General features: G+C 35.4%; 2 protein-coding genes across 3 annotated transcripts; both read left to right on the plus strand.

Annotated features, from left to right (window-relative positions):
- Positions 1-4: 4 nt before the first annotated feature.
- LOC148948599 (uncharacterized) lies at positions 5-19724 on the plus strand. Of its 2 annotated transcripts, none has more exons than XM_089094494.1 (5): positions 5-100; positions 3695-3753; positions 9255-9362; positions 15000-15186; positions 16905-19724. In XM_089094494.1, the coding sequence occupies exons 1-5, from the start codon at positions 94-96 to the stop codon at positions 17165-17167; spliced, it is 624 nt and encodes a 207-aa protein (XP_088950620.1). In that variant the 5' UTR covers positions 5-93; the 3' UTR covers positions 17168-19724. The 2 variants fall into 2 exon arrangements, with proteins under 2 accessions (XP_088950620.1, XP_088950622.1); XM_089094496.1 differs by having other exon boundaries at positions 34-119.
- Positions 19725-23082: 3358 nt separating this feature from the next.
- Positions 23083-23763, plus strand: LOC148948600 (uncharacterized). The gene has a single exon (XM_089094976.1). It carries the CDS (start codon positions 23083-23085, stop codon positions 23761-23763), a length of 681 nt encoding a protein of 226 aa, XP_088951102.1.
- Positions 23764-27069: the final 3306 nt, after the last annotated feature.

Raw genomic sequence — 27069 nt, forward strand, 5'->3', positions numbered from 1 at the left:
TCGCCATCAGTTTCATCAAAACCAAAAGAAAGCAAAAATTCATATTTTTTTAGTTGTGATGTGAATGAATTTTCTGAGTGTGAAGTTACGAATATGCAAGGTGATTCAGGCTTGTAAACGTATATAAGAACTTTCATAAAGTTACTTATAATATATAGTTTTATTGTAGGCTAGTCACTAAGTCTTGAAATAGGCCTAAGCCTTGATTTGGTGTAGCCTGGCTATGGCTAACTTATAGGTTGAGATTCTGTCCATGTAGATTATGGGGTTCTTAGAATTCAAGATATCCTTAATTTAGAGACAGTACACTGGTTAAAATTGCAGTCTTAGTAGCCTAGCTTTGTGCTAGCCTACATTTGAATAGCCTAGGCCCTAGTTGTTGATCTAGAAACTTTCAAGAATACATTTCAGCCCTAGATGAATGCTTATAGAGTAGATCCAGAGTGTTTTTTTATGCTGTTTTACAAGGTAGCCTAAAAAATAAACACACCACTTGATGTGTCATTTTATAAGCTAGGTAACTTTCCATATATAGGCTGCTAATTGTTGTTGCACATTCTATCTGGATCTTTTAATAAGTGATAAATTGTTCTCCTTATGTGGAAGGAGGAAGTAGTTACCAAAAATTAAGGACAACTACTGTCACCAGTAGCCTAGTCTATTTTGAAAGCTAATCAGTAGGCTACTTCAATGTTTAAATAGGCCTAACTGTAAAGTTTGTAAAATTCTACTTAAGCTACTTTTGGCTATCTTAGAAAGGGGTTAGGTTAGGAAAATAAAACTTTCAGTGATGGGTCTACAGGCTAAAGTATGGCCTGGGAAGGTAGGCTATTTTGAAGGATAAATATTTACCAAATCCTATTATTGATTTATGACTAAAGTGAATATACTGCTCAATGCCTTTTTTTATGCTCTTTACAAATATAATAATCATTTTTTCAGAAATGAAGTTTAGCCCCCACCCTTATATATACCAATTCAGGGTATATATTTGCACATTAGAAGGGTGGGGGTAATATTATTTTTGATGCAAATGAGAGGTAAGTTTAAACTATCCCCCCACCCCCCGAATGTGCAAATATATACCCTGAATTGGTATATATATGGGTGGGGGCTAAAATTCATTTCCAACAAAATGATTATTATATTCATAAAGGGCATAAAAAAAGGCATTGAGTGGTATATTCACTTTAGTCATAACTCAGTAATATGATTTGGTAAATATTTACCTTTTGAAGTACCTACCTCCACTTCTTCTCCCTCTAGAGCACCCTGAAATTTGCCTACATGATAGGTCTAGGTCTATTAAAATTTTGACAAAACATCATTTTACCTTAATTTTCAGTTGTCAGTTGCTTATTCTCTGGCTTTAGTTCTGAAAAGTAATTCCCATTATTTGAGTAGAATTTGAAGCCATCAATGTTTTTTTCAAAGTTTAGGAAATGCATTTGAATATTTTTAAAACCTTATAAATTGGGATTGAGCAAAGTTTTGAAGCTGAAAACAATTTTGTTGTACTTCATTTAAGCAGAAGATTTATTTTGCAAGGTTTCACTTTTATAACACAGATTTTTAAAGGTCATCAAAGGTTAGGACCCTCTAGAGGGAGAAGTAGTGGAGATAGGTACTTCAGAATACCTTCCTGTGACATACTTTAGCCAGTAGACCCATCCCTGAAAGATTCATTTTCCTAACCTAACCCCTTTCCAAGATAGCAGAAAGTAGCTAAAGTAGAATTTTACCTCTACTTTAGCTACTTTAAGGGATTAGATTAGGAACACAAAACTTTCAGGGATGTGTCTACAGGCTAAAGTATGTCCTAGGAAGGTATTTTGAATATTTACCTCCACTCCTCCCTCTAGATGGTCCTGAAATTTGCCTACATGACAGGTTTTACATTAAAAAAACAACATTTTACCTTAATTTTCAGTTATCAATTTCTTTTTCTCTGGCTTTAGTTCTGAAAATGTAATTTCTGTTATTTGAGTAGAATTTTAAGCCATATTAATGTTTTTTTTTTTTTTTTTTTTTTTATTTAGGAAATGTATTTGCATATCTTTAAAACTTTATAAATTGGGATTGAGCAAAGTTGTGAAGCTGAAAACAATTTTGTTGTACTTCATTTAAGCAGAAGATCTATTTTGCAAGGTTTCACTTATATAACACAGATTTTTAAAGGTCAAAATGCTCTAGAGAAAGAAGGAGTGAAGGTATGTACTTCAAAATACCTTCCCAGGACCAGAATTGGTAGTTCCTGTCTTGTTAATTGTAAGTTGTGTCTTTACATTTTATATTTATTGAATGTACTCCTCATAGTGTGTCCTGAGGGAAAATAAAAGTATTATTGTTATTATTATACTTTAGCCTGTACTCTTTGAAAGTTTTGTTTTCCTAACCTAACCCCTTTCCAAGATAGCCAAAAGTAGCTAAGGTAGAATTTTATCATAAGTCTATTATGTAGCCTTGAAAGTAGATTATTTTAACACAAAGAATCTAATCAAAACATTCTCATTAGCCTATGGATGCATTATGTGTAAGGCAAGAGTTATACAGCTTAATAATTGTATTGAAATTGGTAAAGATACAAGGGTATAAGCCTAGAATTAGAGCTGTTGAAGAGGAAACATGTTAGAAAAAAAATTACTTCATGATTTGCAGAATAATTATAGCTAACACATTTTTACTTCAATTCTGCTATACTTTATTGCCAACCCTCCTAGTGTGCAAATATGTAGCCCAAATTTTATATGTCCCATGTATTTTGCCATGTGTAACATGTGGTTTAAATGTAAAAAAAAGGGTTTCTAGGCTCTATAGTATCCAGCCAATCCTAACTAACAAAGTCTAAACATCTGCCAATTCTAACCATCTAAAACTTTTTTACATCATAGCCAAGATTATGAACCTCATTTGCATGTTTATGAAATATCCAGTGTTTCCTGAAAGAAACACAATAGAACCAAAAGAGCAGTGCTATATGATTACTAATTTTATGCTCTTAATGAGGTTTATAGTTATGCTTAAAAAATTCATTCCCCTCCCCCCCCCCCACAATGTTTCCAGATATACCCCTAGGCTAAAGATTAAAAACAAAACTAAATATTAAAACTGGTAAACATTTTCTGGGAAGGAGTAGATGTCAGACTATAAAACCATTCCTTAAAGGAGAAAACTGTCCAGGATTTTTTTTTTTTTTTGTAGTATCTGCTTTCAAGGTAATGGCTTGAACTGCAAAGATTTTTCAAGGATTGGCTTGAACTTCAAGATTTTTTTTCTGTAAGGTATGTCCAACCTCAACTTTTCACTCTTTTTCTCTGTGTATAGTTGGAAAGCTGAAATTCTGGGAACTTTTTTGCCAATTTTTGCAGTTGCAAGTGCAGTCAATAATTGTGTAATCTTGTGTGAAGTATAGTAAATATTAATATAAATATTGTTTAATTTAGAGACCAGTAACACTAGGAGCTTAACAGTATGATTAATTTATTATCAATTCATTCGCTAGAACCTGTGCCCAGGGATGGGAAATTAGCCCTTTAAGCAACCTTTTTATTCATTTTGACCTATTAACAAGGATAAGGAAATGGTCTGGTTCTAGACATGTATTGTATGCTCACTGTCTTCTTTATTGAATTCCTTTTGTTCTTTGTTGGATTTTCTTCTTTGCTTGTGATTCTCATTGTTCTTTTTTTTTTAGTGATAAATAACTTTGGAACAGCAGATATGAAGACTACTTCTAGAAATATGGATGATAAGGTAATTGTATAGCAATATATTGGATTCCCAAAGCTCAAAATTTAGCACATTTTTAGTTTTAAATTTAGTGTATTTTCACATACACTTGCTTTCATAGTTTGTTCAGTTTTGAGTAATACGTCTATAGAAGTGGTTCATTTCTCAAAATTTTCTTTCAAATTTTTTATTTTCCATGTTGTTTGGAGGAGGGATAGACTGAAGAGTATCACTGTTAGTGTTTATGTATGAAATCTTGTTTGTATTAACTTTTAGTGTTGTTCTCTATACTTTTTTAAATTACTGTTTTGTTCTACTAGTTTCTATCATAGTTGCACAAAGGCCCAACTCTTTTGAGAGGTATGAGGTCCAGAAACTGATAGAGGTCCAGAAACTGGTTAAGCCTGCTTTTTCAGATGTTGACAAGGGGTCCATCAGACCAGTCTTCAGGAATACCCCCTCCTTTATGCAGGTATTTTCATAATATAGGTACAAACATATGCTTGTACCTACATGAAGGTAGAGTCAGAGTCTCTTCCGACAACAATCCAATTAGCCTTTCCTTTTCTGGAAGAATTTTGGCTTATTATGTTCTTCTTTATTTTTTGTTTTACCTCGTTCTATGATTCATGTCACCTCTCCTAAGGTTTGAGCCTACAGGCTATATACCTATTGAAAGAGGAATATGTCAAAATGCACCACAAGGTTGATCTTAACCAACTTTCCTCTGACAAGTTGACAGTATCAGCTTCAAATTGACATTTTCTGGGTTTGACCTTCCTCTTGCAAATTGACCATTGGATGTACAACTCATTTTGGCTGTCTTCCTTTGTTGCTCATTTAATCTGATTTTCACATATTGTTTGGTACTGGATTGACTTAAGAGACTAATATCTTTGAAAGCATGGAGATTAGTCCATGCAGATTCAGTCTGTTTTCATTTATCACATTCAAACTTACTAAGCTTCTGGTAATTATGAAAATCTTCTGTTTTTTCTCTCTAAATATGTATAGTAGGTGTCATCTGGATTGTTTGGATTTTGTGCACTTTTTCTAATAGAAAAGTTGATGAGCAAGTGTCTCATAATTGGTCAGACAATATATGAAAAATCCCTCAAAATGATAATGGTTGTGTGTTGAGTGAGTATTCTTTTTGCTGTTGTTTAATCTTTGATGTTTCCTAAAATTCAGACATATACAGGAATGTATTGAAACAGGAAAGTTGAGCCTTTTTTTCTTAAAATTGGCTGGAGTCATACCACACTCATGACCATTAAAGTCATGAGTGTGGTTTTCTAGACTTTTTAGGGGTGAAAATGCAGGGTTTTGAGTAAACATATCTACATTGCGCCAGTGCATTACAAAGTTGGATTTCAATTATGAGATTTCAAACTCTGGAGCAAGTTTTGCAGCAGCAAAACCATTTGTATGGGGGAAATAGCCTTTGCAACTTGCAGTGTTGCTTGAATTCAGTCTATCTACACAAAAAGAGTATTGGCCCTCTTATATTCATTTAGCAGCCACAAAACAATTACACATGTAACTGATGCTTGTTTCTGCTTTTTTGTTGAAGAAAATTCTAAATTGCAAAAGGTTATTTGGTTTAGTTCTGCATGGGGATGCTCTGATTTTGATTATTAAGTGTATGAGTAGGATTTTCTTGCACTTTACAGTTGGTTGAATTTAGATTAAAATAAATCCTTTTTTGCATGAAAGGCTCAAAGGCAACTTGAAATGAAGTGTTCTGTGTGGCCTCAGGCTGTTTCAGCAGTGTCTTTGAGCAGTTGCCATATATTGAGAGGGCATAATTAGTTTCTGGGCAAATGTATTGCTGTGTAGGAATTTCTTCCTGTGGAACTGCAAGAGCTAAGTCTAAGTAGCTTCTTCATTGTGTTGCTTTTCAGGCGTAGGCTCTAGAAACAATACTATTTAGTTGTCTGATGCTATTTTTCTGATCAGTAATTGGCTAGAAGTGTGTGACTTCTTTGGCAAATAGACAAGGTATTACCCTCAGTTGATGTAGAAAATGATGTCGACTGCTTCAGTTTCAACACTTTTGGAGAGACTTTGCTCCACTAAGCTTTTGAAGGAGGGATTTAGTTTTGAGAATTTAATCACAGGACAGAGTAAGTTGACCTTTGACCTTGTTTTAACTGTGAAGTAAAAACAAGGATACTTCAATCAATTGGCAGGAATCAGTGGTTTCATTAGTACCATTGCTCTTTCACCACAAAGGGGAGATGGTAATGGGAGCTATTTAATTAGGAATTTAGAAAGAAAGACTTTGTAGTCCATACCAGTATCAAGTTGCCCTGATCCAGTGGTAAATATAGCCATCAGCTTTAGAGCGGAATGGGATGACTTGGAAGGGACTTTATTAGTAGAAACTGTACACAAATATAAACAAGCAATAGCTCTCATGTTGTTTGACCTCATTCTGATGTGGTCATATGTAATAGCTATTTGTGTAATCTTATTAGATTTGCAGTTTACATTAATATATATGTGGCTTTGCAAATGATGGAGATTTGTTTGGATGCCTGGGGAACCATGTTTATTGTCTTGCAGTAACAAAACTTTGGTTTTGTCCAGTTGTTTTTCTTTATGCTTCTGATTCCAGCTTGCTATGAGAAATTAAAGGGTCTTACCTTAACAGTTTTTATGGAAAGTTTGGACCTGATGCCACATTAATGAATATGACATTGCATTTTGGATAGCTGTTTATAATTCTTACTGGGGCCCAAAAAAGGAACGTTTTACTTATTCTTGAACCAGAGTCTACAGTATATGAGCTGGAAGTGCTATTTTTTAGTCTATGTCAGAGGGGATCATTGAAAATTGTTGTGCCAAGCTTTTGTTTCTTCAAGCCATGTTTCTACTTTTTAGAGGAAAGCTCCATTCAAGCAGGCTAGCAAGGAAACTTTAGTTGCACAATGAAGTGGGAATCAAATCTGAAAGTGCTTAAGATGTCTGAAGGATCATTGGCCTTATTGTCAAAGTGTTCTTTTTTTTTAATAATTTACCTTAAATTGTCTTAAATCACACTTGCCAGCAATAAGGACAAATCCTGTAGATACCAATAAGTGAAGATTATGACTCCCCCTGTGTGCAATCCCCTTGCTTGCACTGGTAAACAAGAAATGGTACTTGACGTTTTTGGAGCTGGACAGAGTATGACAGATGCTGAAAGCCCCTTAAACATTCTGTTGTTTGTTGTTGCATGGATTATAGAATATATCAATCAGATTTCTTGACTGAAGTAGCCATGCACATGACAATTTCCGATTTTGGACAAATGAAGCCATTCAGAAGCTTAGTCATCTACAGCATGATTTCCTTTTGATTGGCCTTGGTTGCTACAGACTGCACGTCTAAATTAAAATGGAGCTTATTGTCAATAAAAAAACTCAGATTTTTTTAGTTTTAATACCTATGATTTGCTGTCTTAGTTCCATCATTAGATAACATTGAGTTATTATTCTTGGAGTTGTTTTGCTCCAAATTGAATGACCCTACATTTCTGAATATTAGATTTAAGCTACCTGGTTTTTGTCCACATTGAAAATGCATCCAGATCTCCTTGGATGTTGTTGGTGCTTTTACTTGGTGGATCAGAAACAGGGCCTGCATTATAAATCATTCCATCATTAAATAACATTGAGTTATTATTCTTTGAGTTGTTTTGCTCCAAATTGAATGACCCTACATATCTGAATATTAAATTCAAGCTACCAGGTTTTTGTCCACATTGAAAATGCATCCAGATCACCTTGGATGTTATTGTTGCTTTTACTTGGTGCATCAGAAACAGGGCCAACATTATAAATCGTTCCATCAATAGATAACATTGATAACAAGCTACCAGGTTTCTGTCTGCATTGAAGATGCATCCAGATAACCTTGGATGTTGTTGGTGCTTTTACTTGGTGGATCAGAAACAGGGCCCACATTATAAATCGAAAAACTTTGAGATTCAAAAAGGAGCATTTTTGATGAGTCTGAAGATGTTACCATCTGCTGTTACAGGCCATTTCTGTTTGTGATTTTGGTTGTGTTGGTCATTTAATCTGTTTAGGGATTATGGTTGAAGAATGGTATCACATGTGTGTCCTGAAGTTTAATAGTTACCTCATTGCTAAAAAAAAATTGGAGCTAAATTTGTGTTCTTTTTTTTATTAGCAATATTAGAAAGTTGACCCTTGCCAGGAAAATCCTCTTTTGAACTAAAAGGAGTACAATATTTTTTTTTCAATACTGTAGTCCTTGAAGAGCTGATGGCAGAAGTTATTTTGTGCAAAAAGTTGGTAATAAGATACTGCTGTTTAGAAAATTCCATGGGAATTTCAAGAGGATTGTAGTATCCATCGGAAAATAACCCCTACAGTGTCCCCTCCCACCTTCAAACTTAGTATAAAGGTAGGCAGGCATGTTGTACCTTGTTTGAAGTGAATCACGCAAGGGGATTGGCCATGATATCAATAGGAATGAATTGCTGAAGACAGAGCCAGTTGAGCTGGGCTCTCCTAGTCTAGATATATTTGAAATTGGGATTCCTTATATAACTCATCATCCCAGCTAGTACTCCAAGTCTGTGTCTATCTGAAAAAACAATATAGATAGCTATTTTTATTTTTTTAAGAAATCAGAAAATGCACTTGGGGGGAGTTTCCACAAGACTTTATATCTACCATTTTTCAGTTATCACAGGTTTTTGACATCTACTATAATTTTCATCCTATTGAGTAAAAGGTAAAGAAATATCACTAGACTGCAGTTCAAATCTATGGGGCTGATCATGGTTTTATGGCCCTTCAGCCAGGAATTGGGCGCTGGGGGCTAGCCATGTTGTGCTTAAGTTTGTATTGGTATAATATTTTTTCTATTTTGGAATTTCCTGTGCTTTTTCGTGTAATGCATCATCATAGATTGTTTATTTTATACCATATTCTAGATAGTTTTATCAATTGCAAATATTGAATGATTTGATAGTCCTGTTGACTCCAAATTTCTTTATAAACAAAAAGGTAGCTTCTAGTGGAAAACCTGATGCTTTGACTTGAGGATCAGACCTCTTGTCCAAAGTACTCCAGGTAAAAAAAATCGTGCCCAAAGAAAGTAATTCTCTCAGAGTTTTGATTTCCCCCTCCCCCTAGAAATATCCTGAAGTGTTCTCCCTTAAAAGTGGGACCTATGTTGTTAGTCTATCCGTGTTGGATGGTAGATATAACGAAAAATTGTGGTCTAAAGTCTCTTCATTGCAAAAGCCTTTAATGCTTGTAACATATAATATTCATTTATATTTTTTTTGTTTTAAAAAGCGTTTCACTACAACAGTATAGAACAATGATGAAGTGGTTGAACAGCTCTTAAACTTGTAGGAAGTCGCTTGCTAAGCCCTAAAAAAATAGCCTAAGAGCTGTAAATAAGCACTTGGAACAGCTTTTGTATGAACAGGGCTGTTTATATTATTATCTCTATAATTTAGTTTAGTAGCTGTGATTTTACCCTATCATTTGGTGTTTCAGGTAACTGAAAATTCTGTCCCAATGAAGCGTCCTCGTACATCCGAAGATTTTCTTCTATTTTGCAAGTTCATATTGGACTATGAGAACTATGAAGCAATTCGACGAGAGGTAGGTTTCTCTTACATTTTTACTTTATTAAAATTTTTCAATGGTTTGGTTAGTGGTTTGCTTTCCAAATAATCTGAGGAAAATATAGATTGTTTTGAACTGATCTTTTTATGGTTATAATGGGTTTTTGTTTGCCTGGTGTTTACAATAGAGCTTTCTTTGACTATAGATAGATAGACCAGTGTATTTCAAAAGGCAAGGGGCCATATATACAAAAAATGTATATAAAACAAGGGAAATACAAACAAAATAAATTACAAAATACAAAGTGAAAAATACCTTAATCACATACATTTTTCTACATTTATCTGTACAGACACCAACTCGGGTTATTATTGTTGGGTTTCTGCTTTGAAGAAAGCAGCAAATCAATCTCATGTGTATATTTCCCCCTGAAATCCGAAAGCACTGTGCAATGCAGGAGAAAATGAAATGCAACTGTTTTAATTTCATTTCAACAAATTGAATTGGTTTTGGCTCAAGAAAATGTCCCTCCACATCTTATAATGCAGATTTTTATGTTGATTTTGATGGCATGGTCTTATTTTTTCGTTATCTAATAAAATCTAAGATTAATATCTTCTTTTCCTCATGAGCTACGACGTGTTTAGATTACGATATTAAAAATGAATCTAAACCTTTTATTCTTTAATTTTGAAATTTAGAAACATTAATTATCATAACTCTGCGACTTCGGTCGGTTTTCGCTTCCTGATAAAAATAGTTAAATGCGATTTTTAATAAGAAACGCCTCTCTGAATGTCTACCCAAAGTTTTTAGTGACAACTGTTGATGAATTTCATCAACAAAATGAAACATTCTTATGGAAAGTTGCTGTTACATTATTAATCTGAGACCCAAAAATGGAACTGTGAAAAATCCATAAAAAGGGACGAAGAGAAAAAGTTCAATATGTTGCAACGCTGCAAAAATATCTGAATGAGGAATGGCCTCTAACATAAAGTCCAAATGGGTTTTTCTCGTTTACAGCTTTTTTTTCTTTTGCTTTGTTTGATTTTAAGTTCTTTTTGCTTATGGTCCTTCTGTGGTATCTCATTCGTATTTTCAAGTTATTAGCAAGGTAGTATTTATGATTTTTTTTTTTTTTTTTTAGTTCTGACTTTTTAAAGTGTCCTCTTCCAAAGTTCATCTCGAGTATTAAAAGTTATAGTATTCCGATCAGTCTCTAATGAATAATAAACAGAGAAAAGTGGGTTGGAGGTTAAAGTTACTGATACCTATTTGGTCAATGATGCCAATGGGTTCAACCTTTTGAAGGGAAGATAATGTGAATGAAATAAAAATATTAGAATAAGAGTTTTTATTTCCAAATGTACTAAAGCGAAACAAAATGTCTTTCCTTGCTACCACGAGAAATCGAATGGCTTCCTCGTCCTTTCAATTTCAGTCTTAAAATTAAGTTTTTCCTAGAAACAAGAGTATCAAATTTAGAGCAAGTGTTTGGAAAAAAACAACTATTTTATGATTTGCATTTCACTCTTTTTGTCTTTAGTAGTTCTTAACTCTAATTATGTTATTCAAGATCAACAGATCATGGTGACAAACTGTAAGGAGTTACTTTCATGATGTTCATTTTAAGCAGCGAAATTCATGAAGTTCAAAGCTACCCATCGATGGTTACCAGTCTGAGAATATTTGCCGAGTTTTCGAAAAAAAAGTATTTTAAGTAAGACTATTTCTGTGGATGGGAAAAGAGTATTTATGGATTTTGAAGAAAAGAGAGACTCTTAAACCAGTATAAGATTATAGAAAAGGAAATTGAGTCAAACAGTTTGTGGTAACAAACTGTAAGTAAGGAGTGACCCGGCTCAATGGTAACCGAAACTCTAGAAAACGGGTTTTGATACCAGTAGATACATCAAAAGAATCAGATTTCAATGCTGATTTCAAATATATAACTTTCATGTGCTACCCATCAAAATTTACGCGCCTGGGAAAATTTGGCTGATTTTCAAAAAAGGGGGAAAGACCCCCTAAAAGTTATAGAACCTTAATGAAAATCACACCATCATATTCAGCGTATCAGAGAACCCTACTGTAGAGGTTTCAAGCTCCTATCTACAAAAATGTGGAATTTTGCATTTTGTCACGGAGAAAGATCACGGATGCGTGTTTTTTTTTGTTTTTTTTCAGGGGTGATCGTACCAACCCAGTGGTCCTAGAATATCGTAAGAGGGCTCATTGGAACGGAAATTAAAAGTTCTAGTGCCCTTTTTAAGTGACCAAAAAAAAATGGAGGGAAACTAGGCCCCCTCCCACGCTTATTTTTTTCCCAAAGTCACCCGGTCAAAATTTTGAGATAGCCGTTTTGTTCAGCATGGTCGAAAATATGATAAATATGTCTTTTAGGATGACTTAATCCCCCGAAGTCTCCAGGGGGAGGGCTAAAAGTTATGAACTTTACCCAATGTTAACATATAGTATTGGTTATTGGGAAGTATACAGAAGTTTTCAGGAGGGTTTTTTTTGGTAGTGGGAGGGAAGGATGGGTCGGGGGTTATGTTGGAGGATCTGTCAATGAAGGAAGTTTTCATGGGGGAAGGGAAATTGCCATTAAGGGGACGCCGGACTTGCCAGCATTATTTATTGGTTATTGGGAAGTATACAGACATATTCAGGAAGGATTTTTTTCTGGATGGGGGGGGGGCTAGAGGAGGGGGTTACTTTGGAGAATCTTTCCGTGGAGGATGTTTTTTGGGGTAAAGGACATTTCTATGAAGGGGCGCCGGATTTCCCAGCATTATTTAAAAAACGATCAGAAATTAAATAAAAAAAACAAGTTTTTTCAACTGAAAGTAAGGAGCAACATTAGAACTTAAAACGAACAGAAATTATTACGTATATGAGGGGGTTCTCCCCCAAGTCAATACCTCGCTCTTTGCCTTACAGTTTTTTTTAGTGCTTTCAAAAGAGCTATCTATTCTAATTAAACGGCCTTTGTGATTCAGGGGTTTGTGAATCAAAATTTTTTTTAACTTTTAACGTAAAGAGCGTGGTATTGACTAAGGGGAGAACCCCCTCATATACGTAATAATATATAAGTAATAAAAAAAACAATAAAAAAACAAGCGATACGGCTCAATAGTAATCGAAACTTTTAAAAACTTTTAAAAATTTTGATGTCAATAAATGTGTCAAAAGAATGTGTTTATAATGCTGATTCTAAATATATACTTTTTATTAAGTTTAGTATTAATCATCAAAGGCTACGAGCCTGAGAAAATTTACCCGATTTTTTAAAGAGGGGGGGGAAACATCCCCTACAAGTGAAAGAATTTTAATGAAAATCACACCGTCAGATTCAGCGTATCAGAAAACCCTAAGACATAGGTTTCAAGCTCATATCTGCAAAAATCTGCAACTTTGTATTTTTTGCCAGAAGAAAAATATACGAATATAGAAGTTAGTTATGTAAGTTAATTTGTAAAGACATCCATTTAGCAAAAGAAAAGTAAAATTTTTATGCAAATTTTGTTTACTTATTCAATGACGGTTAGCCAAAATAAAAGCTAAAAAACGATCATAAATTAAATAAAAAAAAAAAAGTTTTTTAAACTGAAAGTAAGGAGCGACATTAAAACTTAAAACGAACAGAAATTATTCTGTATATGAAAGGGGCTGTCCCCTCCTCAGCGCCTCCCTCTTTGCGCTAAAGTTTGACTTTGTCTAATATATTTATTTTTTTAAACAATAAAAAACTTTAGCGTAAAGAGTGAGGCGTTGAGGAGGGGACTGCCCCTTTCATATACGGACTAATTTCTGTTCGTTTTAATTTTTAATGTCGCTCTTTACTTCCAGTTTAAAAAACCTGTTTTTTTTATTTAATTATGCAAAAGAATGTGCTTTTTTTGAGGGAATAAGATATAAGCCAAAGTTTGGCAGAAGTATGTCGAATCGGTACCTTGTGCTGTCATTACTTTTTTTTACCCGATGATTTTTGTGTATTTAAAAAAGGGGTACCATAAAATCAAGTCAGTTTCCATCGGCCGTATCCCGATGTCGAAATACCAATATTCTGGAATATAATATTTCGGTATGATATTAAAAACGATCAGAAATTAAATATGAAAGAAACTAGTTTTTGTTAGGGTAAAGAGTTTCAAGAGTAAAATTAAAACTTACAACGAATTATACCGTGTATGGGGGGGGGCTCTGTCCTATCCTCAACCCCCACTCTTTACCCTGAGGATTGACTTTTTGTCCCCAATGCTTCAAGAACAACTGTTCAAAGAAAGGGGCAATCAAAATGAGATAGAAAGTATTCTTCAACAGGGCTCAAGAATGGAATAGCTTATTGATACACATTTGCTTTCCACAACTAAATTTTTCTTCAAGTATTTTAAAAGGCATTCGGTAAATAAATCTTGCAATTTCCCGTTAACTACTAATTTTGATGCATTCATAGTACTTTGATAAATACTTTCATCAAAGTGCTGTAAAACCTGAGCGTGAAGAGCGGTGGGTTGAGAAGGGGGCATCTCCCTTTCTGCATGGAATAATCTGTTAGTTATAAGTTTTCCAATTTAATCACTTGAAGCCCGAGAGCACTGTATGGAAAACGCCATAGAAGCATTATCAAATATTTTAACATTATTCTTCAAACAAACTTTCAATGCTGTTAACATTAGTCAATCCTGTAATCAATTATGTCCTTCAGGTTTCATACCAACGCTAAATTGTTTGTGGAGTATTGATAAAGGATCTGTGCGTAATTTATTTATCTTTTCCTTTTCTAAAATAATTATGAACCAGAGGATTTTAAAATTCAAAACTTAATGTAAATTTTTAATGTAAACTTAATGTAAATTATATATATATATATATATATATATATATATATATATATATATATATATATATATATATATATATATATATATATATATATATATATATATATATATATATATATATATATATATATATATATGTATATATATATATATATATATGTATATATATATATATGTATATATATATATATATATATATATATATATATATATATATGTATATATATATATATATATATATATATATATATATATATATATATATATATATATATATATATATATATATATATATATATATATATATATATATATATATATGTGTGTGTGTGTGTGTGTGTGCTTGTGTGTTTTTACCTTTAGTAATGTTATAATGACTCTGAATAATTCAGGCTTTGAATCTGTGTATTTACTCTCATTCTTAGTAGTTACATTTTTTTTATCAGATGGTGCCTTGGAAACCATGCAGTTATGAGTTTTTTTGTACTATCTGGACAGACCCAATGTTATAAAAGTATTTATAAAAATGCGTCTTAAAACCAGTTTTTAAATTTATCCTTTCGGGAGTGGGTCTGTTCTGTCATATCTGGGTTTTAATAGTGTAACTTGAATACACTTTCGTTTGTACAGGTTTACCGTTGATTTGCCTGGGGGGGGGGCTGAGAAAGTGTTGTTTGGTATCCAGTGCTTAAAAAATTGATTTTTAATCTTATGTTTAACTAGAGGTAAAGATGTGTCTTGGGGGGCATCATATTGACGAATTGCCCACCTCGCATTTTAAAAGGTTCGGTGAAATTTTAATACAAAAATTGATTAATTTTAGGAGAAGATGAGGAACAGATCACAAAGTCCAAGGAATAGTTCAGAGAGTAGTATGGATGGTCCAAAACCTGAAAGGACACGTAACAAATCAAGGAATCGAACGAGTACTGGGACTCGGAAGCAAAGGAAAACGGAGCAAATTAGAAAGAAAGAATTTTTACAAAGAGATAGTACATCAAGTAGTACAGGTTAGTAACCTTAGATTTGAATTGGATTCCTTTTATTCTTCTTCTTTTTCCACTCACTTTTGTCTTATTTGAGTCACTAAAGTTTTTCTTTTGTTGTAACGACGTTTCTATTTTCATGTTTGGTGCCAAGAGTGTCTTCTACTGTTGTTAACGGTTCTAAAATCTAGGATTTTATTGCTTATTGTAAAAAAAAATATACCCAGAATTGGAGAAGTCGGCACAGAATAAAAGAAATCTAGGTTGGGTACACAGAAACTCTTTGAACCATTTCAGAAAAATGGAAATCCACGTTTTGATTGATATCTGAATGGGCCAAAAGTTGTATGCTCTCAACTCAATGACAGTTGATTTTGTTGTTGATAATGAAAATTAAGTAGCGGCACATAAATTATATACATTCTATATATTTTGTAGTCTGTAATTTATTTTGTCGCAAGAGTGAACAGTTGGATACTTCACTTTTGAGGATTTGGTCCTGAATCTCTTGAATTTTTGCATATCCAAACAGTCGTTTAACTTATTCCTTCTGATGTTTAAAACTGAAAGCAGGTAAAACTATGTTAATTTCGGTAGTAACCTAACTTCTCTATAGACCTGCTTCTCACCCTCCCTTCCCCCTCTTGGAAAAGACACGGGATCTACTAAAGGTCGATACTAATATCAACTGTATGCATCCATGTACCATAGAATGCTGTATGAAATTTATTCGGCATCATTAATGGCATGACTGCAGACTAGGAGACTCCTTCCCCGATTTGAGTCCGAAGAATCGAATCCTGATACAAACCCTTCCCCTCCCCACCCCTACCAGTGGTCCAATAGTGGTATCTTGGCATACCTTATACGTGGAATAATCTCTTACGATAGACCAAATCTAAACCGATCTTTGATACTCATAATCTGGATAATTGAGGCTGTTAATCACTTTTTTTAGAGTACCATAATTCTTGCCCTCCCAACCCCCTCCCAAGAAATCACCTGAACATGCCAACCTCTTCTCCTAAAAAAGGGCTTTATACATCTATGATTTTAAACATGTTTACATAATGAGAGTTTCTGTAGGATATGGCATCAATACCTCTATTTCGCATCATTTGTGATAAAAATTGCAGTAATTTACATATTTACTTGTATTAATGATTCTCCATTGCATGTTTTGTGATTAAAATCAAGAAGAGCACGTTTGATTTTAAACAAAAATATGCAAAACATATATTTTATAATTATATGCAATTTATAGAAGTGCACAACATAATTAGACTGTGTGTCATTACTTATTGTATTTAGTTCTACCTTTGTTAAACCTTTTCTTATTGTGGATCCTTAAGCAATTCGATAAAAGAATATGGTATATATGTTTGCTATCATCAAAACAGCTATAAACAACAAACGTATCAGTGTGAATCAAAGTATCAAACTATCAGTATGGAGAACAGGAGAAGTGGCCTAACTCTTGGTACCTCATATTATTCTTATTTTGAAAGACCAAAACACCAGAAAATTTAATAGAAAAATTATGATTTTAATTAAGTGCAGCTACATTCCCCCCCCCCCCAATTAACAAAAAAAGACAGTTTTCAAATAAATAAAATGCTTAATGACAGTATTGGGCAATTTTATGCAGCCTCTCTGAGGAAGCTCCTGGCTTCTACTGTATATTGTGTTTCTTTCTATAGTATAAATTAAAACTGCAACTCATTTTATCTTTCATTTCAAAGAATCTGACGATGAAGTGGATGGTTTCAACGAGATTACTTGCTACTGTGGAAAACCTTATGCAGGTCGACCAATGATCGAGTGCAGTCGATGCCTCACGTGGTTACACTTGTCCTGTGCACGCGTCAAGCGCACCAACATCCCTGATGAGTATATTTGTACCCGTTGTCGAGAGACGGACTCTGAGTTTGAAGGCACCTCTACATCTGGTCAATCCTCGGCTATGTGTCGTGCTGTACGTAATAAGTCGGGTGGCGAGTCGTGATTAAGAGCGGTCTTTCGTTTTATTCATTTTGATGTTTTATTGTGCGGCTTTTTGCAATGCCCTCTGTTTTTGAAGTTCTTCACGTGTTACACAATTAATAAAGACAAGAAATTACGCCATAGTTGATGGTTTGTTTGATTTGTAATATTCGTGTACCTTTTTTTCTTCTGATGTGGAAGTTCTTTAAGCCTTTAGTTTTGCGTTGTTGTAAGACTTCGGTGCAAATCTAGTATGTTTTGGTTTTGTTTTTAGTCAAAGAATTCTTCTCTGACATATTTAAATTGTCTTATCAAAAGACTCGGATTTCATTTACTTATTAGCTATTCTTCACATTTCGTATTTTATATCTGGCGTGACCGAATATCAACGAAATCAAACTTACAAAGAGATCAAGATCCTTGTGAAGAAAGTGAAGATGTAACCTATATATTCAAATATTCCGGCTCAATTTTGAGAAATAGTCTTTAACGATACGAAAAAAAACTATGAGGCTAAACCGATATAAAACTGAAAGAACGAGATATTAAAACAGTCTACACTTCAAAGTAGTCAAAAGTCAACTACAACGCAAAAAGTTCAAGGTCATCCAAATACAACGTGGTTGCTCGTTTGTATGCTCCGTGTTCTTTCTAGTATTTTTTTTTTCTATAGAAATTATATCTCCTTTTTTAGCCACAGTCCATCCTCGGACTAGTGCCCGTAATTCTAACAAGAATTTTCAGACGTTGCAATTGAAAATTTACAGCTTAAAGCTGCTTTATGGTCTCCAAATCTCTTTTTTGTGTTTTCCTTATCCCCACCCCCAAAAAACTTACCAGAAAAGCAGAGAGAATTAATTAGAAAATTAACCCGTCCTTTTTTTTCGATAAAGTCCTTGTTTGTGCCAAACTAGTTGACTCGTGACTTTATATTTCAAAGGATATTCTTTGGAAATAAGGATGAGTACATAGAAATGACAAACACAAATGTTTCCATTAAAGAGCAAATATATTTAGCAACAAACCAGCAACCTATCGTCTCTGGCTTTTTCCTATCGTTTGATTTATCGGCTTCATCAGTTCCACTTCTAAATTGGCCTATGTTTTTTATTTGTTGTTTTTTCTGAGGGATAAGTCGAAAACTGGATTTTTGAAATATACAGCCTAAGTGTGAAAATAGATATTGTCATTTCACCCTGTCTAGTGGGGACACCGCTTGTCTGACTGTGTTTTTGAACACAGGAAAGTCATAAGTCGTATAACATAAAAGGAAAATTACTCTACTGGGTATTTTCACAATCTTTTGCTTGGACTTTCAACATCTTTGTTTTTCTTATAAAGACCTAATATTATTTCTTTGTCATGAATCTGAACAATATGAACAAGTACTTTTGCATTGCTCGAAACTAGATACATAGAAAACAACAGAAGTGAGTGAGTGTCCTGCTGTGTACTGTAAAAAATACTCATGATATATCCCTTTCTCTTGAGGTCGGTAAAATGGATATAATTGCTATACTCTTCGAGTATATTGCAATATCCCTGTAGAAAAAAAGATAATAATCTGTCTTACCTTTGGGTTTTGTCTTGAGTCTTAACTTGATTTCGTTGATAGAGCTAATCACGGTCCTATTTTCTGCAAATTTTTACTAGTAGTTTTTTCATTATTATTAAACTTAGTTTTCTAGTTATTATCCTACTTTATAGTCTTTGTATAAGAAAAATAGTTTTGCAAGACTCCCGGTACAGAGCTAAAATATTATTTTCAACAGCACTTGAGGAATGGTGAACTTGACCTTTGGTTGGATCTGTTACTGCAAATTGTGCCTTCATGTATTTGATGTTAACAACTCTTTGGTTTTCGTACAAATTGTATATGACGCAAGTAATTCCCCCCATAAATTAGTGAATCGTCATGATATTCACCATTTCTTCATACAAGAAGTCACTTTATTAAATCGTGTTTGTATGCTGCTGTTGTTTTTCTTTATTTAGTCTACCAGTGTCCACGAGTTTATTGGGATTTTTTTTTATTTATATTTTTTTTAAAGTTCAAAAGATTGTCAAGCAACAGGAGTATGAGACATCTTATCATTTACGAAAAATGTAGCTTTCAATTTTCTAAGGATTTAAGCAAGGCTCGAAAAGCAATGTCATCAAGTCAGACTATAGGAAAAATAGAGCTGGAGCATTAGTTAAAGAAATTCTTATTCCGAACTTTTCTCTTTGTATACTGTATCTTCTCGTCCCCTAAAATATTTGTTTTCAAAAACGAATTTTTGAGTTCTAGAAAGAGTAAAAAAAAATCCCACAAATAACCTCAATGGATGGATTAGAGACTGTTGTGATTCAGCAGTTGGCTTTTTTGTGTATATTTAATCGTGATCGTTATGGAGTGATGCATTACCTGTGCCAGCATCGAACTGGCTTTGTCAAATGCCTGCAGTTCGATGGAAGGGTTTTCGGTGATTTGTTTATTTTGAAATTCTCGTATTAGAGATTTACGTGTCATGTTCTTTGTAAATTTTATAAGGTCGCTTTGTGAGACATGCATTTCAGAATAAAACCATAACTTAAGATATTGTATTGTTTTAGGTTGTAAATACAGCTTTTTGTTGTTTTATTATTTTTTATTTTTCGGTTTTAGCTTGTAATTGAATGGGTTGTTAAAAAAACGGATAGCGTTTTAAGATTGCGTAAGTTCAATTAATGAAAATGAATTGAGTTTCTTTTTTTACATGCATTATTATCAAATGATTTTTGTTTTTTTTTTCTGGTTGGAACTTATTTTTCTGTACACGCCATAAGGATTTAGGGATTATGGCGTATCTTGTTCCTTCGAATGCCATTCAAGTGTGCCTGCAGAAATACACCAAAGGGGACAAGCGCATCGATGTTTTCCAACAGGGGGCTAAAGTTTGAAATAAATGTTTTAAATAAAAACTTGAAATAGAGGTTGTTCCCACATTTTTTCTTTGGATTAGAACTATTTGTATATTTTTGGTCTTCTATGAAGGAGGGGGGGTGAATCTCCCTTTTTTTGTTCAGTCAACCTGGTTATACGGATGACGTAATTTTATAGTTGTTAAGAGGCCTAATTTCGTATATCAGAAGCTCCATAATGGTTGTCGAATTCGTCAGCTAATGCTGAGTCCTGGTACTGAAAATAAGGAACCTACTGTTCTAAGCTTCAATCTTTTCTAGATTTTTAAAATTAAGATTGGAATTTTTAGTCTCACTGATTTTTCATATCTAGATCTTTCAACTATGTTGAACAAAATGGCTATCTCAAAATTTTGATCGGATGTATTTGGGGAAATAATGGGCGTGGATGGGGTGTTAGTTGCCCTCCAATCACTTTCGACTATTAAAAAGGGCACTAGCCCTCCAATTTCCAATCGAATGAGCCCTTTCGAAGTTTCTACGACAACTTCGATACGAAGTGCTCTGGTCTAAAAAAAAAAAAAATAATAATAATAATACATTGTGCCAACATCGTTCTTTACTTAGGCAGCGCTATATATTACACTTGCGGATGATAAAAATTGATAAATATCACGTAGATATGAGCCATAGATTTCAAATGAGCCATTAAACGTCACTAAAAAGTTCTGGCAGCCCACTAGCCCTGGCTTTTCCGCTTGAGACATGGCACAAAAAGTGCCATTTTGAACTTGCTGATGGTTGAATTTATAGGAAGGACGTAGATATGAGCAATATCTTTTATATGAGCTACAAAAAATCTATCTAGATACCTGCGATACCAATACGCCCAATATCGACATGCCAATACCGATACGCGTGATATCAATGCGTCCGATATCGACTCAGGGGCTATGGAGGGTCATATCATCACCAAAACCAAAGATATTTGACCTTTGAACTATGTTGAACAAAATAGCTATCTCAAAATTGTGATTGCATGACTTTGGAGGGAGGGGGCCTTTAGGGAAGAGGGGGGCTAGTTGCCCTCCAATCTTTTTCGTCACTTAAAAAGGGCACTAGCAAATTTGATATCCGTTCGAATAGGCTATTATACATCTCTATGATGTTCTGGTTACCCCCTAGCCTTGGCAGGAAAAAAAACAGGAGACAGGTCAGTGCTACCGACGCAAAAAAGTCATTTTCCTTGTTATCAAAGAAGGGGTTCTGTAATTCCCAAAATTAAGTTTTCGACTATTCTGATTCCAATGGTAGACTTTTCATTTTGATCAAACACCATGTTTGATGGGTTTCCGACTTTTTCGAAATCACCATAAAATTCTTTTCGCAATGAACTTTTACTTTTAAGACGAACCGAAATAATAGTTGCCATTCCTGAATCAGTGTCAGATGGCAATTTTTTCACTAGATAGTTTTTTTCTAAACACGTTTTTTAACTTATGTTTACTATGGGTTGTGTTTCGCTCTTTATTAGGTTGCAGTCATGATAAATTCATTGGATTTTCAAATAATGCACAAGCTAAAAGACAAATAGAACCACTCAATTAGCCATCTAACACATTTTTCGAATATAATAATTTTTACCGGCAAAATTGCATTGCTTTTCAAATCAGCATTATGAAAGTTGATGAGAAATACGTGCAAAGATAATTTAAACCAACAAACCCAGCGAAGTTCTATGTATAGCCTAGGGCTATATCCAGCCCTGAAACAGGAGGACTGGGCCACAATTGCGACGGTAGTGACACGAGCGTACGAAGGGGGAGGGGGCAGTTGCCCCCCTAGAACCTCCAATTTACACTAAATATTAAGGCTTTTCAGCCTAACTTACACTAGGTATTACGAATTCTTGACCCAACTTAACCCCTTCACGCACGATTTTTTTCCTGAAGGGAAAAAAATCTGAAATCTTGTTGGGTTAATGATACATAGCTCAAATACAAGGGGTAAAAATTTTTAGCTGAACCTGTGATGGCAAACCTGATTTTTCGGTGTTCTCAGTCGAGGACAGTGTGCTTCACTTGATCAAAATGGGCTATATTTTAGGTAAAAAGCGTACAAAAGGCAAGTGCTGAATAAGCATACAACTAATCACTTAGCGCGAAATTCACCAAAACAATCGCGCCCATTGACATTACACAGATGGATTTTGCATTTCGAACACATCGTGCGAGTCTTCATAACGCATGGTGAGTTCTTGCAACGATTCTGCTTGTTGGTCTTTTCTGGCCAATGAGCCGTCTGGTCAAACCGAGCGCTCCGTCCGGGGCGCACACAATTCCTGTTCCTTTTCTTAGACGGCTCTCTAAGACCTTTCTCTGTTTCGTCAGAATCCAAGTCACATTAAGTCCTTGGCCTGCCTCGCTTCTAGCCTGAACAGCAGCGTGGGTGAGAGCTTGTGCAACGTCAAGACGGCTTTTGTTGCTGATTTTCATTCGATCACAGTCACTCGTGTATTCTAGCCATGAGTTACAAACAGCAAGATCCACCATGTGGAAAATCATTCTGAGGGGTCCACTTTTTTTGATCGGATGAATGTTCTGTAACAAGACCAAAGCTGGTCTATTTTGTCAACTCCACCCATACTTCTGTTGTACGGAATGGAGGTGGTGTTTCTGTTAGTGGTGAATGGAACTCGTCCGGAAGGATGCAAACTTTGTTTGCTGACCACGTGTCACTGGATATGGGGCTTAAACCCCTAACAAATCGCTCCGAAAAGGGCCGCCCCAACCTCATGGGTGCGGGTTGAGCCCACCCCAGGGTTTCTTAATCACAGCCCAGGCTTAGGGACGGTTGGGCTTGCGACCCTCCTCCTGAAAATAATTGCAATGAAAAGAAATGAAACTTGACGTAGAGTCCTAGCCGATTGCGACTTTGCAGATGATATTGCCCTGATAAGCACTTCTGCAGTTGAACTCGAGGCAGCTCTTAATACACTGTCAGATGAAGCCCTGAAAGTGGGACTACATATTAGCTGGCAAGAAAACAAAAACAATGATCATTGACCCGGCAAGAAATTTCGCCAACTCGCCATCATTCAACGTTTTAGGACATACTATCGAAATTGTCAAGTATTTTACTTACCTTGGATATGTCGTCTCGGATAACGGCTCAATTGAAACGGAAGTCCAGTCGCGGATCGCGAAAGCTGAGTCTATTATGGCTCGATTATGCCGTTCCTTGTGGTCAAAGCTCAATATTAGCCGAAAACCAAAAATGCGGATCTACAACACGACCGTAACGCAAGTCCTTCTCTTGGGTGCTGAAACTTGGCCGGCAGCTGCTTCTGTTTGTGATGCCATAAATGTGGCCCATACAAACTTCCTAAGACAAATCGAAGGGATCAAGTGGAACGACTTTGTCTCAAACATCCGACTGCTGACACTAACGGATCAGACACCCAGCTCTCTTCAGCTCGCCATAAGAGCCCTACGGTGGTTTGGCCACTTAATTTGCATGTCAGCAGAAGTAACCGCAAGCATACTTTTCAATTTTGATTCCCCTCAACATGGCTTGAAGCGCCCCCATGGAAGACCCCGGTTCAGATGGAGGGACAGCCTTACCCAGTACTTCTTCATGATCGGTACTGATCTCCAAGAAGCAGTCACGCTTGCGCAGGACCGTTCGGAATGGAGGCAGAGTCTCATCTCTCTCTACGCTGGACCACCACCTTAAGTAAGTTAAGTACCCATATTTCTGTTGTACTCATTGACAATCTGTGGTTTTGCGGCTTCTATATTTTTCTTCTCAGTCTTTGACCATTTGCTGACTCTGCTGACCTCACCTCCCCCCCACATGTGCTGACACTAGTTGTAAGCTGCTGATATCCAGCTAGCGCACTAATAAAAATTCATCTTAATCCCCAAGTACCTCGAAAAAACTGTCCCTTCCTGTTCTCTTTAGGACTTTCTCGGTCTTGAGTGGCATACCTTGGATCCTATCCGCCCAGATAGTACCATTATAAAGCACTCCTTTTTCATTCAACTCTTGAAGAAGTTCCATTGAAGCAAAGAAATTGTCACAATACACTTTTGTGTATGGCGAGGGATTGATCGCATACACCAGCTGGAGTGCTGGTGTATATTTTCCCAGACCATATTTTCTAAAGTCTTCCAAGATTTGTGTTTTCTTCCCTTGGTAAACTTCAAAATTTAACTCGGTACCGCCCAAAGTATATAAGAGAAACTTGATGCCTTATGGACAAACTTTACCTCTTATATATTATTTTATTAGAAGATTGCCTGTATCCGGTACTAACTGCTTGTCCACTGAAAGGTTTTATGTCTGTGATAGTTGACGAACTCATGTAAAAACCGTATCAGTTGCTGGTCAAACTTTCCAAAACGGTCATTCAGATTCCTATAAATAAAGTTGTCAACAAAATGAGTGAGGTCCGTAGACACTGGAACCTATTTACATTAATGACGTCAGGAATCAAGGGTATCCTATTGGCTGGGGAGCAAAACATCCTATATCTCGGGAACTTGAAGACACCCATTGCAACATGCATGCCAACGAGTCTCTTGATTGTCTTCTCGAGTGGTACCAATGCTCACTCCATTTTTCTGTATGGAGTACAAGTTTGTGTAGTTGGTACACCTCTCATAAAATTCTTCAGGAAAATACTTATCAAAGTAAAAAATCGGGTCAAGGTCTTCGTCGTCATCAGAGGCTAAGGCTGTTGTAGGAGGGTTCCACTTGCCATTGCTGGTGGGAAAGGGCCTCTTATGGTAACGGAAGTTTCTTTTCCGTTTTTCCCCGTCTCTGCAGCGGGCTGTCGTGTCTCAACATCTAAGATATCAGAATCTTGGGTGTCTTCTTCTTCAGGAGTTTCGTCACTGTCAGTAGGTGCGTAAGCTTCCTCCTCCTCGCTATCAGATAGGTCCTCCATTTCATACTGCTCACTATCAATCTCGTCAAAGATACCCCAGATTTGACCTTCATTTTGGATGCGCCGACTTCTTCTAGAGGGTCCTAAAAAAAGGAACTATTAAACAAGGATGAGAAAGAGCAATAAGCACCAGCTGGTACCACATTAATCACAGTTAGTATTATATCTTCCGCTACACACTGTCCTAAGCTGAGGACACGAAAAATAAGACTGCAGATGTCCTTCAAAACTTGTTTGACATCTGCATTCTGCATTTTTTTAACGACATGAAGATATATTCTTCAGCCGGCTAGATGTCCCACAGATCGTTCCTTGTTGCTTTGTCTCTTTCTAGTGAAAAACATCAACTTATGTACACTGTCCTCAAATGAGAACACTCAACTTTTATACCAGCGCTCCCTAACCAAAAAAAGTCGCAGCCATTCGAAAAAGTTTTCTCTATTACTGTCAAACATTCAATTATTCATGCTCAAAAACACAAATGCTTCAGATTAATACTTACTGAGCTATAGAATTCCAATTCTTACCTGGTTGAAGACTTCTTCTTCTATGTGACAGGATAAATCCGAGAAAAATCTGCAAAATTCTGTCTATGCCTAGATTAAATCGAAAAAATTATGTCACGCAGGGCTGACTTGTGCAAAATTAAAAGATATCACCGAGAAAGCGTTACGAGCTACCTAGCGGTATCGAGAAGTTGACGTACTCAAGTGAGGACACTATGCGTGAAGGGGTTAAAGTAGATATTATGACTTCTCAGCCCAGCTTACACCGAGGTATTTTGACTTTTCGGATCACCTTAGACTAGATACTATTAAGATTCTTTGCGTAACTTACAATGAGTAAAAACACTTTTCAGCTCTAACTTAAAAGGCACCCATAGCTGGAATAAATTTTAAATGCCTTGTAGTGGTAACATTAATAACACATAGTCGGTAAAGAATAACTACCTACAGGTTTCCGATATTATAATGAAAATACCAACCTCATTAAAGAAGAATTTGCTGGGTTGAGTCTTCTTGAAGCCCAAAACGCGACCACAATAGCAAAACAAACTGAAACCTTCCTTAATGACAATAGATTGGAACCTGAGAAATGTGTTGGTCTGGGATTTGATGGATGCAGCACAATGGCGGGCAAGGAAGGTGGCGTTCAAGCTATTTTGAGGAAAAAATTTAAGAGCCTGTTTTTTCAATGTGCTAACCACAAACGAAATCTAGTGGTTAATGATGTGAATAAGGTAACTGAAGTGAGATAGGCTGTTTCCACAGTCAAGGACGTCATAATTTTTTTTCGAGAATCTACAGCAAAGAGACATGTAGCACCAAATAAAAAAAAAATAAATATGTGAGGTCTGGTGGGTAGAAAAGTATAGAGCAATCAAATGTTTTGAGCAAAACTTTCTAGAAATTGTAGATGGGTCAGAAAAACTGTCTATTGAAGGCAACCAGGGGACAAGACATTTAGCTTACCAACTGCATGCCGCCACAACAAGACCCGTTCAAAATCACCGTGAAAATTATTGTAAAATACTCTGCAATTTTGGAGCCTATAGCAAATGTTGTACAGGCCAAAAATATTGACATGATCAGCACAATTCGACACATTTTAAGAATATTAGCGTTACTCCAATGATAGCCAAAATGTCGATGAGACAGCGAATGAAATTTTGAAAAAATCTAATCAGGCTGCTGATGTTTTATCAATGACCTTATTAGTCCTTAGACAAACAGACCAACAATGTCACAGAGGATATTGCTCAGTATCCAGCAGACACTGAAGAAGATTATTGGAAACGGTTGTAAAAAATGCTTTATTAATATTCGAAAGTCAGAAGCTATAAAAATAGCTCAATTTGCGTTCCAAATCAATCATGAATTTGTGCTGCGAATCAAAAGAATAGTACAAGTCAAAATTATTGAGAATGTGAAAAATAATCGCGAATACTGATAACTAAAAAAAAGTATTGTATAAAGGAAACTAGGTTAAAAAATAGATCTCAAAACTTCAAACGCACAAAAAGTGGAGGCAAAGAAGCATCAAAAGTAGGCAGAAAACAAAAATAACAATAGAAGAGAGGGGAATAATTA

Source organism: Artemia sp. Qi Xiang Cuo, chromosome 9 (assembly GCF_049724085.1).
Source record: "Artemia sp. Qi Xiang Cuo chromosome 9, ASM4972408v1, whole genome shotgun sequence".
In the NCBI taxonomy this organism is placed as follows: domain Eukaryota; kingdom Metazoa; phylum Arthropoda; class Branchiopoda; order Anostraca; family Artemiidae; genus Artemia; species Artemia sp. Qi Xiang Cuo.